General features: G+C 35.5%; 1 protein-coding gene across 3 annotated transcripts in view; it reads left to right on the forward strand.

The window, feature by feature from the left end:
- Positions 1 to 14,546, forward strand: part of lrp3 (low density lipoprotein receptor-related protein 3) — a 36,556-nt gene that overhangs the window by 14,021 nt on the left and 7,989 nt on the right. For 2 of the 3 annotated variants that reach the window (NM_001130634.2, NM_001431063.1), the window contains 5 exons: positions 1,875 to 2,080; positions 5,231 to 5,625; positions 7,408 to 7,629; positions 10,116 to 10,588; positions 12,292 to 12,424. In NM_001130634.2, coding sequence (NP_001124106.2) covers positions 1,875 to 2,080; positions 5,231 to 5,625; positions 7,408 to 7,629; positions 10,116 to 10,588; positions 12,292 to 12,424 — 1,429 coding nt within the window. Of the gene's footprint in view, positions 1 to 1,874; positions 2,081 to 5,230; positions 5,626 to 5,760; positions 5,855 to 7,407; positions 7,630 to 10,115; positions 10,589 to 12,291; positions 12,425 to 14,546 lie in introns of all 3 variants that reach the window. The other variant, XM_073906044.1, reaches the window with a different exon arrangement.

A 14,546-nucleotide genomic window follows, 5' to 3' on the forward strand; every position in this document is an offset into this window, starting at 1 on the left:
AAATAAGCATTTAAATGAAGCTGGATAAAAACACTTGTGTGGTCACTGAATATTAAACTCTGTGACAGTGCAGCACTGGGTGATAGGTGAAGTGACAGTTCTGCCAGTTGGCCTAAAAGTCTCTGACACTGGCCTCAGGCCATTGGGTCATTCTGATTGTTGAGCCCAGTCTGAAATATTCAGAAGCTTTGCATAATGTTTGTGTCTATATGTGTGTGTTTCATTGACAGCCAAACAAGATTTGAATAACAGTATTTTAATGACATTACACATAACGACAAACCAAATGACAGAACATCAGACCAGGCATGTGTGAGTTTTTTTTTTAATATAAATTAAAAAGAATTTTGGCTTGATTGCCGTTTATGTATTGGGTTTGCATTTGCATTGACAATTCAAAAAGTCATGCATTTACACAATAACAGACCAGAACTCTGCCCTTTATAAAAGTTAGCTTTACCATTTTTTTCTTTTTATATTTAGCTTTAACCTCTTAAGGTCCAAGCTGTTTTTTACATGCATTTTTTATTTCTCTTTGCTATTTGGCCTTATTGGAACCTAATTAGAATAAGACCTAAGTGTCATCTTTTGATATGATGCCCTTTTAGAGAAAAAATGATGTCCATATATTTGCACTCATTGTCTGAATTTACATAAAACACAATAAAGTCACCTTTGTATAATAGAATGAAAAACTCTTTTTTTCTGCTTTGAACACAGCAGTTTTTTCCTGATTGTCTTTTAATGCATTAATAACACATACACACATATTTTAACATGCTTTGACTATCAGTAAAAACATTTTTTGCCCATTTTGGACAGTTAAAATAGTATTTGGGACATTTCATATGCTGCAAAACAGTTGTAGGGTATTACTGTATGTCTGTAACAAAATATAAGACATAAGGTAAAATATTTTTGGTATAAATTAAGCACCCAAATAAGCATTAAATCACCCAATCAAGCACAAAATTGTCATGTTGAAGTACTAATAAGTCATGAGCATGTCTGCATCTGCCCACTAAAATGATCATAAAACAACTTCCAGTAAAACAAACAGTAGAGGAGACTCTGAATAAGAAGTGAGATTTGGAGGGAATATAGCAAGCCGCGAGCGATAAGAAGAGATAAGAAAGACAACAGTCCAGTGGATATATAATGTTGTTAAGTTATTGCCTGCAAAAAGACCATTCTACTGTAATGCTACTGGACGAAGATTTTATCTCTTGTTCGTAAGTGTGTGTGCGTGTTTGTGTGTGTGCGTGTGTGTGTGTGTGTGTGTGCGTGCGTGCGTGCGTGCGTGTGTATTTCTGTTGCGTGGAAACAAAACACATTAAAGGAAAATCTGTGTGTGTTATTAAAGTATGTTTTATGTTTTTTTGTTTTTTTTTATTAACATCAAAAAATCGACAAATAAAAGTACAATTATTGTTAAAGATGTTTATCTTTAACCCTGCAATGGAAAACACATAAAAGAATCACATGAGTGTAAGAAAAGTAAACAAAGCTCTTTATGGATAAAAGTCGTTTTGTTTGTTTGTTTGTTTTTTACTTATAAAGGCATAATTCACAGCAAAAAAGGTGTGTTGAGCTGTTGACTTCCATATTTTTTCCCCTTCTGTGTAAGTCAGAGGTTACCAACATTCTTCAAAGTATCTTCTTTTGTTTTAAACAGAAAAAAGAAAGCAAATGGCGAGTAAATGATGATAGATTTTCAGTGGTCAATGATCTCATTCATTTCTCATTTTCATTAATTGTTCTATTCGCTAACTGATTTGACATGTCTGTTTTCATTTGATGATGCTATTCTAAAGGTTTTCTTAAGTGTAAGAGCTCCAGCCTGTGCATTAACCAGCATTGTTTGCTGTGTCCAGTTTTCACAGTTTTGACCTGGAGGAGACAGGGGACTGCAGGGGGGACTGGCTGCTGCTCGGCCCCACATGGAAAGCTGAGTATCGCCTCTGTGGGTCTGTTCTTCCTCCTCCCTTCATCTCCTCCAGAGGAAGAGTTTGGGTTTACTTCCACTCTCACGCCAACAGCTCCGGTCAGGCACAGGGCTTCAGAATGTCCTACATACGAGGTGAGAGTTCAGATGGGGATATCTTCCTTTAGAGTCCACCAATAAATGTCATTATTAACTGATATTTGCCAGTTTAAAGTGACTTTTTATTCATTCTCAAGTTTAAAACATGTTTCTCCTGTAATTTGTCATTTTTCTAAAATGTTTATGCTGATTTTTTTTGTTTAAAAATCATGCAAAAGTTATGCAACAATTATGCAAAATTATGCCTATTATGCAAAAATCACTTTTATATGGTGTTTAAATACGGTTTTGTGGCAACAGTGTATGAAAATATTGGCCAGCCTCTAATAGTAAACATTAATTTATTTTATTTTTGATAATCACACCTCATTAAAACAGTATGCAGAAACACTTTGATTGACATTCTCTCTTTGTACATGTTATCAGAAGAGGAAAGTCCCGCCCATTAGTGGCAATCTCTCACTCATTAGCATAAACAGCCCTGAGTGAGAAGCAGCCGCTATTAGAGTTTTGACCTGCTGAAGATAATGCCAGCAACTAAGAGGATTGTAAATGTGGAGATTTAGCAAACACAAATGAACACCGTAGTCTCAATATAGCCTACATTGGTCATTCTATGTAAAACAGTTCACTTTTCGTGGCCTCGCAGGTTCGTGGATTTGGTTTATGTGCAATTTGACATGCTTATTTTTACTTAATGTTTTTTTTTTACAGCGCATTGTGTTCTGCGTCCTGATTGGCTATAGACCATTGTCAATTAATCTCCTCCGTGTCTCCTGTACAGTACAGAATATGTTCAGCATCCCAATTTAACTTAAATCGTTGATCGCTAGCAGTGTGAGTTCCTACGCAAGTCAGCGGCTGTCTGTGGTGCCCAGCTACAACTCAGGACACTGTTTCTATTTCTGCTGCGCCATCTAAATCATTTTATTTTAAATAACAGTGCTTTAGTCTGCTTTAGCTTTGTGGATCAGTGACTGCAGGAAAAAAGAACATTATACTGGCTGGATGCCAAAGCTAAAAAGCTTTATAAACCTTTTGCTGACGGCGATGAATGTTTGCACCTGACAACCGGTTTTAATCTTTGGCTTAATTCTATAATACTAGACTTATTTTTCTAGGAAGGTTTGAACTTTGAGAGCGTTTAAACAAGAGAGAAAAATGTGAAAATGTTAATGCCTGTCCAAGAAAAGTGTATAAAGTGTGTAGTGAGGGCTTTCACAGCCTTACAACATCTATAATAATTGTTAGAATATAACTCCCGCGAATACCACCGCGACCACTGTACTGCCTTTTTCTGAGACGCTTCTTTTCTTATTTTGAGTTTTTGCCGCACAGATAACTTTAGTCCTGTTTTGAATCTGACACTATGCTGATGCACAGGCTTTTTTGTAGCTCCGCCCTCTTTTAAAAAGAGCACAATCTCATTTGAATTTAAAGTGGCAGTATCCAAAATGACACAATTTAGATCAAAGTCTAAAATGGACAGTTTTAATGAGTTATAAAACATTATTTGTGGGGTATTTTGGACTGAAACTTCACATACACACTCTTTTTGACATCACAGACTTTTTTACATCTTGTAAAAAGGGGATAATAGGCCCACTTAAACTAACATGTGTTATTAAAAGTACTTAATAAATCGTGTGATATTCCAGTTTTTTAATAGGATATCAGTTGCAATTTTGTCTACAGTAATAGCTCTTATCTAAGACAGTACTGGGTTATTTAAGGTAACTGCACCAGTTAAGGGTTGGTTCAGGGTTAATACCTGCTGTAATTACTGCCCCGTATGTTCACTTTGAACTTAAAGTCTTGATAAGTGTGTAAAAATATGTTCTTTTTTTACTTCTACCATTGCTCTCAAATTGAATTTATGCTGTGACTAGGGCTGTGCGATATGGCAAAAAAAAATTCATGATAACTTTATTCATACCAGTCGATAGCGATAATTATCACGATAAATGTCAAATCTTTATATCTATAATTTTTAAAGGATTTTCAGCATGACACTCCCTTTGTGCAGCTGATTTAACACCTTTTGTAAAACGGTTCAGCTGTCTTACAATATAAATAAATATACAAAAGAAGTCTAAATAATTTTTCAGCATTTACTTTTCAAGTTTACAACAACCAAAGACATTACCCTACAAGTTACTGTGTATCGTTCAACCTCAGAAAAAAAGGTAAAACAGGTTTGAAACAAGTAAAAGGTGAGGTAATGGTGACAGAATCTTCAGTTTTGGGTCAACTATCCTTTTAATGGTGAGTATGGTGAATTTAGGGTGAAATATCCTTTAATATGTGACCCTCATGCAGACAGAAGTGGGGTTAAGAGTGTAAGAGAGGAAAGTGCTGACAAAGTGCTTTTTTCACATTGTGCTGTTGTGAAATAAAACAAGGAAAAAGAGGTTTTTGTATGCTTGTGCACATTTATAACTGATTCCTGGCAGTATACCAAATAGCACTGCTTGTGTGTGTCTAGTGATCTGAATGCAGAAAAGTTGGACTTGTATGAAAAGAATGATTTTTAAAACATCATTCATTTATTCAGTCCTAATTTTGAATTTTTATAAAATACAACTTTTATTAACATACATAAAACTGTCCTCTATTCCAACTACATGACTGTGTTTCATCGCATTCAGTTTAGCTCTTACATTAGAAAGCAACTAAATCACGCAGAGGCATATAGATTTACTGTGAGCACAGATTGACCAGGCAAATGCAGTCTTAGCGGATCAATAGCATATGGCCATAGAGCCATGATGAAACACTAATGCTCTGCAGCACTTGTTACATAATATGCCACAAAACCGATGTGCGTATTTGGATTGCACTAGCATCAGTGTGAGTTTGACAGATCTCCGCTGTTAATTATTTAGTTAGATCTGATCTGTAGCTAATGAAGATGAAGGAGAAAATTAGCTGTTATTACTCAACTCCACGGGGTATGTGTGCGTGTGTGAGTGAGAGAGAGAGAGGGGTGAAATGCTGTGTTTGTGCCTTTTCCTCAGAGGTGCAGTTGAATCAATAATTCTGAACGGCTGTGTTTGTTAAGCTGTCAGCAGGCAAACACCATCTGCAGAGTGGCGAGATTTGATTGGTGTGTCTCAGCAAAGTGTCAGTGTTTATGTGTGCAACAGACTCACTCATTTCTCTCTTTGTGTTTTTTTTTCTTGTTAGGTCGTCTGGGTCAGAGTAGCTGTGAGAAGGATGAATATTTATGTGGAAACGGCAAGTGTGTTCCACGTTCCTGGCGCTGTAATGGATTGGATGAATGTGGAGATAATACAGATGAGAGGAACTGTGTCGCCCCACCAACGCCCGCCCGGGCGAGCCTGTGTCCACCAGGCACCTTACAATGCTCTGATGTGCAGTCTACCCGCTGCCTGCCAGGGTCTCTGCGCTGTAACGGGGCCCGGGACTGTCCTGACGGATCTGATGAGGCCCGCTGCCCGGACACATCCTGTGGAAAACGCTTGGTCAACTTCTATGGGACATTTGCTTCCCCTGATTTCTTCCGTCCGAACAGGAGCACCGGCACAGATCTTCACTGCACGTGGTTCCTGGACACAAAAGTATGACGAGAACCTCAGTCAATCACATTTTACACATATCTGTAAAGTTAAAAGCTTTCGGTTGAATAATTTTTCCAGACACTGAATTATTGCAGTTTTTTCATTCATTCATTTATTCATTTTCCTTCGGCTTAGTCCCATTATTCATCAGGGGTCGCCACAGCGGAATGAACCGCCAACTTATCCAGCATATGTTTTACACTGCAGATGCCCTTCCAGCTGCAACCTGGTACTGGGAAACATCCATACACATTCGTTCACACACGTACAATACAGCAAATTTAGTTTATTCAATTCACCTATAGCACATCTCTTTGGGCTGTGGGGGAAATTGAAACACCCTGAGGAAACCTAGAAACCCCAGAAATGCCACTTAACCAGCCGGTACTCAAACCAGTGACCTTCCTGCTATAAGGTGACTGTGCTAACCACAGAGCCACCATGTGTAATAACAAAATTATTACCGTAATGGTCAAAAGTGATGTCTGTTTTTTTGACAATTGATATTTATGCCATTTACTTCAAACATATTGATGTTATTCTGCTGTAGATTTAAGTTACATATTTGTTTTGGAGAGTGTGAAACTTTAGCATTTAATTTCTGAAAAACTATCTTATTGAGGAATGCATAGGAAAATTAATTATTAATATCTAATCATACTGCAGTTAATGTTTTTTAGATGTTTTTGTTTGTCATTATTATTATTATTATTATTATTATTATTATTTCTATATATATAATAATTTATAATATATATATATTGTTGCTAATACTCAGAATATAAGTTAGCTGAAATTCTGTCATAAGCTGTAGTCAGTGAAAACCACAGACACCTGCATCATGAAATGCAGATGTCGTTTCCCATACGGCGTGTGGTATCAAACACCATTAAAACAACACTCTTCAGCTGGTCATGCTTGTATCCAATATCTCGTTTGTCACGAGGGGCATGCATGAAATGGTGCTGAATAAAAGTGAAAGTGCCAAACTGCAGTTAAAGTCAACAAATTAAATGTAAAACACCCGAAATTACATGAAACTCCAGAGTAAATGTGGATAGCATGGTGACGCAATGATGTTAATGGAATTTTGTGCTATAACATGTAAACCGGGATCATGAAAGGAACATTCAAAAAGCAACTCATGTAAACACCTTAATCATACTATTGTCTTATTCAGATTAAGGCAAATCATTTGATTACTGATGTTCATGTACAGTTGTCAGTGTGCGATTGCTGAAATGAGGTGGTCTCAGCCTGCTTGAAAATTTTGCATGTCACAAGAAGCAATCTGATACTACCGACCAGGCTTTATTGCAGTATAGGATGTTACTACGTACATTCCATGAAAAAAAAAAAACAGTTTAGTCTCTCAGAACGAATTGTGGGTTAACCTGCTGCAGAGATGTCTAATTGAGATTTGCTCAAAGATGACCATTTTTTTCAGAAAAAAACACACAAAAGACATAGATACAGATATGTCCTTTGTTGTTGTGCAAAATGATAAAATAATAAAATGACAGCTACAAAGAAAGGCACAAGCACACAAAGCAACTGTCATGCTATGGGTGGAATCACAGAACATAAACAAATACAATGAGCGTTTACTTGCACATGGCTAATTTTGGTCTCTTTAGAATTAAAAAAGAAATTGCACCATTGTAACAGTTTTAATTCACTTTAAAATACACTTAGTTCTGTTTTAATTTAAACAGATTCTGGCCTGAAGTTTAATAATTAAAGTATGTCTGAATTAATTAAAGAGTGTTCTGCTTGCTTCAGGACCCAAAGCCGCTGGTGCTGCAGGTGGATCTACAGCTGGGTGTTGGAGACTCTGTACGAGTTTATGATGGTTTGGGAGAGCAGGCAGAACGGCTGCTGCAGAGTCTTTCTCACCATAATAACCACAGACGAGCCCTGCTGGAGTCTTCCCAGGGCCAGATGAGCATCTTCTACCACGCTAAACCACACAGCCCCGGACATGGATTCAATGCCACCTATCAGGTATCTCATTCTCATATGCTTTCTGGGGTTAAGAAAATGAAAAGTTAACTCGCACTAAAGTGGTTCCAAAACTGGATGAGATTTAAAAGAGAAAAGTTTGGAGAACATCTGTAACCAGCCAGTTGACAGTAGGCTTTGACTTTCACAGTTCTACTTCAGACTTCTACTGAAACTCATACAGGATTGGATGATGGCAGAACTTTGATTTGGTGTGAACTATACCTTACTTGCTCCAGTTTTAAAATCTGCATTGTATTTTCCTCCAGTACTATACAAGCTTATTTTTTTTAGGCCCAGTTTGAAGATATTATGAAGGTCTTTCTGTATGTATATGCTTGCATGAACTTTACAATAAACTAGAAAACACTTTCACTTTCATTTCTAATATCATTGGTTGACTGTGTGCAATGTGATTATAGGGGAATAGAGGTTTCCACCTAAAAACTTTTTTTAACTGCATTGTAAAATGATTCCAAGTACTTTATTGTCATTCACATGTACGTACAGTACATCAGAATTATTAGCCTCCAATGTTTGTTTTATTTGGGCTAGAATAAAAGCCGTTTAATTTTTTTTTTTTTTTACATTTTAAGGGCGAATTTATTAACCCCCTTATTAGCTATACTTTTTGACTGTCTACAGAACAAACCACTGTAATACAATAATTTGCCTAATTACCCTAACCTGCCTAGTTAACCTCATTAACCTAGTTAAGCCTTTAAATGTCACTTTAAGCTGTATAGAAGTGTCTTGAAATATATCTATAAAAATATTTTGAAAATATATCTTGCAAATATCTAGTCAAATATTCTTTACTGTCATCATGGCAAAGATAAAATAAATCAGTTATTAGAGATGAGTTATTGAAATTGTTATGTTTAGAAATGTGTTGAAAAAAATCTGCTCTCCGTTAAACAGAAATTGGGGAAAAATAAACAGGGGGGGCTAATAATTCAGGGGCTAATAATTCTCACTTCAACTGTATACACAGAACAAAATTTCGTAGCATTGGCTCTACAGTTTCAATAAAAATAATCCTAAACAATAAATAGTATAATATAACAAAAAAAACATACAGAGCAGATGACTGATCCTCACCGTCAGGCTGATCTACAGTACAAACAACAACAATAGTGCATACAAGTTTTAAAGTAAAAAAAAACATATGAGAATGCACAGAGAATGATGCATTTCATTCATTTTATAGTACATTTTTCACCCAAAGTACAAATTAAACTGAAGTGTTAGTATAAACTTTTACTTTTTTATTTTACAAAAGGCTTTTGTTTTAAATAATATTTAAGTACTGATCAAATGTAGGTTTTTACTCACACCTGGGTTATTTAGATTTTCTTCACTATTGCTTGACGTTGTAAAAAGTCAAATTCTTGCTTTGAGTGGTTTTAAAGTGCATGTAAAAGTGCTATTCAAAGGTTTGAGGTCCGTCTGTTGTTTTTAAATGATGATGAAGGTTTGAGTTGCAAAAATAACAGGTTGTTTATATACTGTAGTAGATTGACATCTTAAGCAAATAGATAAAACAGAAATTAATAATATTTGAGTGAAATAATAATATTTGAAATAATATTTGTGAGAATAAAAAAAAGATTTTCCCAAAGATAACAGCTTTAGTAAGCATAAGAGGCTTTTTTTATTCTTACCAAATTCTGGATTTGCTGAAACTGTTGGCATACTGTACAGTTTGAACCCAAAACGACCAGATTCAATTAAAAATCAGGTTTACTGAAGATAGTTTGCAGTTTCAGCAGCAGAAGTCTACTTCAACACTAGTTAGTAGGTCGCTCCACTTACAATCTCAAAACAGCAACATTTATACTCTTACATAACGTCATTAACTGCATCACACATATAGGTGTTTTAACCTGATTGGTTAAAGCACAGATAGACTAAGAAAATGTCCACGTGGGTGCATGCATACAATTCTGAACAATACCTCATGCATATAAACGTCAGACAAGCATATAAATGTTAAAAGCTGACCCCAGACTTGTGAAATGATCCACAAATGAATATAACACACATAAAGTGCAACCTGTTTCTTACCCAAGGCTGAGTGTACAGCAACTGGCAGCTGACATACAAAAGAATTAACGTTAAATGATTTAACACATAAAATGGTAAACAACTCAGAAAAAAGTTGTTTCCGATTCTTCAAGATTCCAGGTCCACTTAAGAGGTCTCTATATGACCTCTAACCTGGCTGCGTAGATCCTGATTAAACAAATCATTTGGCATACAGAAAAAGCAATGACAAATATTATTCCAGCTTTACTCTGAAGTGGGAAGACACTGAATTGATCATATTATCTAGTCTCTTAAACATTCAACTTTATTAATAATCATAAAGATATAGGTATTTATATGTGTTACTCCTTCCTGGAGCGGACATCCATCAGAAAACCCACGCCATCAAAAGTCAGCTAACACACACTGTGCCACTGATCAAGTTGATGCTCTGTCTGCAGGTGAAGGGCTACTGTTTTCCCGGTGAGCATCCGTGTGGCACAGATGAGGGCTGCTACTCTGATCTGCAGCGCTGTGACGGATACTGGCATTGTCCTGGTGGTCGAGATGAGGAGGCCTGCCCGCTGTGCCAGCCGGGTGAGTACCCATGCGAGGGTGGCAGCGGGGCATGTTACTCCGCTTCTGAGAGGTGTAACAATCAGAAGAAGTGTCCCGACGGCTCCGATGAGAAGAACTGCTTTGACTGCCAGCCTGGAAACTTCCACTGCGGAACCAACCTGTGCATCTTTGAGACGTGGCGCTGCGACGGGCAGGAGGACTGTATGGACGGCAGTGACGAAAGAGATTGTCTGGCTTCTGTGCCCAGGAAGGTCATCACAGCGGCTCTGATTGGCAGTTTGGTCTGTGGGCTGCTGCTGGTCATTGCACTGGGTTGTGCCTTTAAACTCTACTCGCTCAGGACAAGAGAGTACAGGTGAGGACTTTTCCATCATTCCATCAACCAGCCAGATCAAATCAGGAACTGTGGAATAATCACTTTTTTACTTCATAAGATGCTTTATACCAATTATTTGTCATTATTTTCATTGTTTTACTCATTCATTCATTTTCCTCCGGTTTAGACCCTTTATTCACCACAGGATAATGACAACTTATCCAGCATATGTTTTACACAGTGGATGCCCTTCCAGCTGCAACACAGTACTGGGAAACATCCATAAACTCTCACTCACACACATACACTACGGCTAATTTAGTTTTTTCAATTCACCTCTACCACATTGCTTTTTTTACTGTGGGGGAAACCGGAGCACCCGAAGCATCACTATTATTATTGTTATTATTATATCTGAATTGTTATCTTAATAAATTAATATATATGTGAAAACCCAAAGCCAGATCAAATGAGGAAATGTTTTTTTTACTTCATAGGATGCTTTACTTTAATCATTTGTCTTTTTAATTATTTTTTAATTCTACTTTTTTCATTGTTAATCACTGTTATTATTATTATTGTTATATCTTAATTGTTGTCTTAATAAATTGATATATATGTGACCACAAAACCAGTCATTGGTTGTTTTTTTATTTAATTTTATACATCACTTGAAAACTAAATAAGTAAACTTCCCTGTGTTTAGATTTGACAATATTTGAAAATCTGCAATCTGAAGGCTAAAAAAAAAAATTCTAAAAACTGAGAAAATCATCTATAAATTCTCTATATGAAGTGCTTAGCAATGTACATTACTAGTGATAATATTACTATTGAGTTTTGATATTTTTACCAAAGGAAATTTGCAAAATATGTTCTTGTAACATGATCTTTACTTCATATTCAAGTGGTTTTTGGCACAAAACAAAAATCCGTTTGCCGAATACAATCCATTCTTGGTCATTGCTTTAATGATTCTTTGGTTTTTTGATATTTATCTGACAGTCACAAACATGCAAAATACTTTTTGTATTAATTTTTCATACTTTTTCAATAATTTTCAATAACTATAACTATTATAACTGTTATTATACTATATTATAACTATTAACTATCGGCTGCATTTCCAGCATCATCCCTCCAGTCATCCACTTCACATGAATCATCAGACATTTAAAATATGTTAATGTAATATTTTTGTGGAAACCATCTGACACTTTTCAGAATACTTTTAAAGAAAATATATAAAAAATGAGTAGTGTAGTAGTGTTCATATGCTATTTACCAAAAAATACATACATGAGTCTTGATTTTGTCTCCTATTTAGACAGACACATATAGTCAGTGAGAAACGACAGAGTGCTTTATCTTGAAACCTATTGCTCAAAGATAGAAAAGCGTAAGTTCTCCAAGAGAAAAAGAAAGAAAGTGGAGGGATGATTCACTCTCTCATATCTCTTTAAGCGTAAATGGATGTGCAGTAATGACCCACATGATGCTCAAGTGGTGACGCACAGTTTTCCTCCAGTTAGCCTTGTAAAGACACAGCAGGACCCGAAATACCTGCACTTCATCAAACTGTCAGAGATGTGCTGGATAAGTAACAGCTACTGGAATGCTCTAGAGAGACTGCCTGTGAATCGCTTTAATTTCATACAAAGTCACAGTTTCTGTTACAGCTTTAAACAAGAGCAGTCAGCATCTTCATAAAACAGCTCTTGTTATCTTCCTCTTTCTCATAGAGCTTTTGAAACCCAGATGACCAGGCTAGAGGCGGAATTTGTTCAGAGGGAAGCTCCACCCTCATATGGTCAGCTAATTGCTCAAGGTCTCATTCCTCCAGTGGACGACTTCCCAGTCTACAACCCCACACAGGTGTGTCATTGGTTTACAGCTGAGCTAGCAAACAGGATCGCAGTTCAGGTTCTAGATAAAGTACGTTCATTCATTAATTCTTTTATTTTCCTTTGACAAAGTCCCTTTATTCATCAGGGGTCACCACAGCAGAATGAACCGGCAACTTATCCAGCATAAGTTTTACACATTCCCTTCCATCTGCAACCCTGGAAATACTGGAGAACACACTCTATCACACACATACACTACTGCCAATTTAGTTTATTCAATTTACTTATAGCGCCTGGACTTGAACCCGCAACCTTCTTGCTGTGAGGCGACAGTGCTAGCTACTGAGTCACTGTGCCGCCCCTAGTTTAAGTACAATTAAAAGAAATTAAAATAAAAAAACTCTTATAACAGCGACGCAGTGGCTCTGTGTGGAGTTTGCATGTTCTCCCTGCATTTGCGTGGGTTTCCTTCAGGTGCTTGAGTTTCCCAGACAGTCCAAAGACATGCGGTACAGGTGAATTGGGTAGGCTAAATTGTTTGTAGTGTGTGAGTGTGTATGAATGTTTCCCAGAGATGGGTTGCAGCTGGAAGGGCATCCGCTGCATAAAACATGTGCTGGATAAGTTGGTGGTTCATTCCACTGTGGCGACCCTGGATTAATAAAGGGACTAAGTTGAAAAGAAAATGAATGAATGAATAAAAACTTTTATAACTGCGTAAAGTGTTTTTATTTTTTTACAAGGATGGCAAATGTTGAATAATAGTTTAAAAAGTTCAGAGAAAATTTATATGTTTTGGATCTTTCCGGGTAATAATAAATACAGATTCTTACTCTTTTCTTTATATTTAATACCTTTATTTTGGCCATTGTATCTTTTATTATAATATTTAAGGCATTTATAGACCAGGGTAAAACTAGGTTACTTGTAATTAGGCCTGTCACAATAATTAATATATTGACTTATCACACAACACATGGACACGACCTCAATCTTTTTTGATGATACAATATAAACTGCCCATACATAACCAATTCTACCAACATTTTAGCTGATTGTGCGACAACTCTATCTATAGGAGGTGTCAGTGTCATGGTTTAAAAACACTATATTATTTGCGATAAATTACTTTAGTATATTCTCATGTGGGTGCCTGACAGCTGAATAATTATGCAAAATAGTAGTTTTTGTATAAATTTTTATTATTTTATATATATTATATATATTTATATATTATAATTTTTATATTTTTTATATATATATATATACATATGTATGTATGTATGTATGTATATAAATATATATATATACAGAAACAATATCGTGATATTTTGTTCCAATAACTATAACTATTATAACTTAACTAAATAGATCTGGTAGCAGATATCACAGCCTCTAGTACTTTTTTACCTTGCACTTTTTTTGTTAACATTTAATATTATGTATTTAGGATGTGTGTTTTCACATTCTGATTTCGGTGTTTAATTATTAAATTGTAAAAATGTCTATAATTAAATTAAATATTCCGTAGAATAAATAATATGTGTCCTTTGGAAGAGTGTACTTGCATTGTGATGCTATTATATTGTCATTCTGGCATCACATAATTAGTGACATTTAAATGTCAATAATAACATTTATCGTGTTATATTTTGGTGCAATATATCGTATGACAAAAATAGATATCATGATAGGCCTACGTTTAATACCTTTTTTAAATCTTCATCTAATTACTGTGTATTGTGGCCTTATTAGATTTCATCTTGTGAACTTCAAGCAATACTTCACCCCCCAACAGAAATCATATTTGCTTTTAATTTACTCATCGTCAAGTCATATCAACATAATTCAAATATTATTAGACACAGTAATATACAAAAAAAAAAGAAAAAAAAATATATATATATATACATACACACAGTTGAAGTCAAAATTATTAGCCCCTCTGTTTATTTTTTCCCCCAATTTCTGTTTAACGGAAAGAAGATTTTGTCAACACATTTCTAAACATAATAGTTTTAATAACTCATTTCTAATGACTGATTTATATATATATATATATATATATATATATATATATATATATATATATATATATATATATATATATATATATATATATATATATATATATATGGAGGGCTGAATGA

The sequence above is a fragment of the Danio rerio genome, chromosome 7, assembly GCF_049306965.1.
Source record: "Danio rerio strain Tuebingen ecotype United States chromosome 7, GRCz12tu, whole genome shotgun sequence".
In the NCBI taxonomy this organism is placed as follows: Eukaryota; Metazoa; Chordata; class Actinopteri; order Cypriniformes; family Danionidae; genus Danio; species Danio rerio.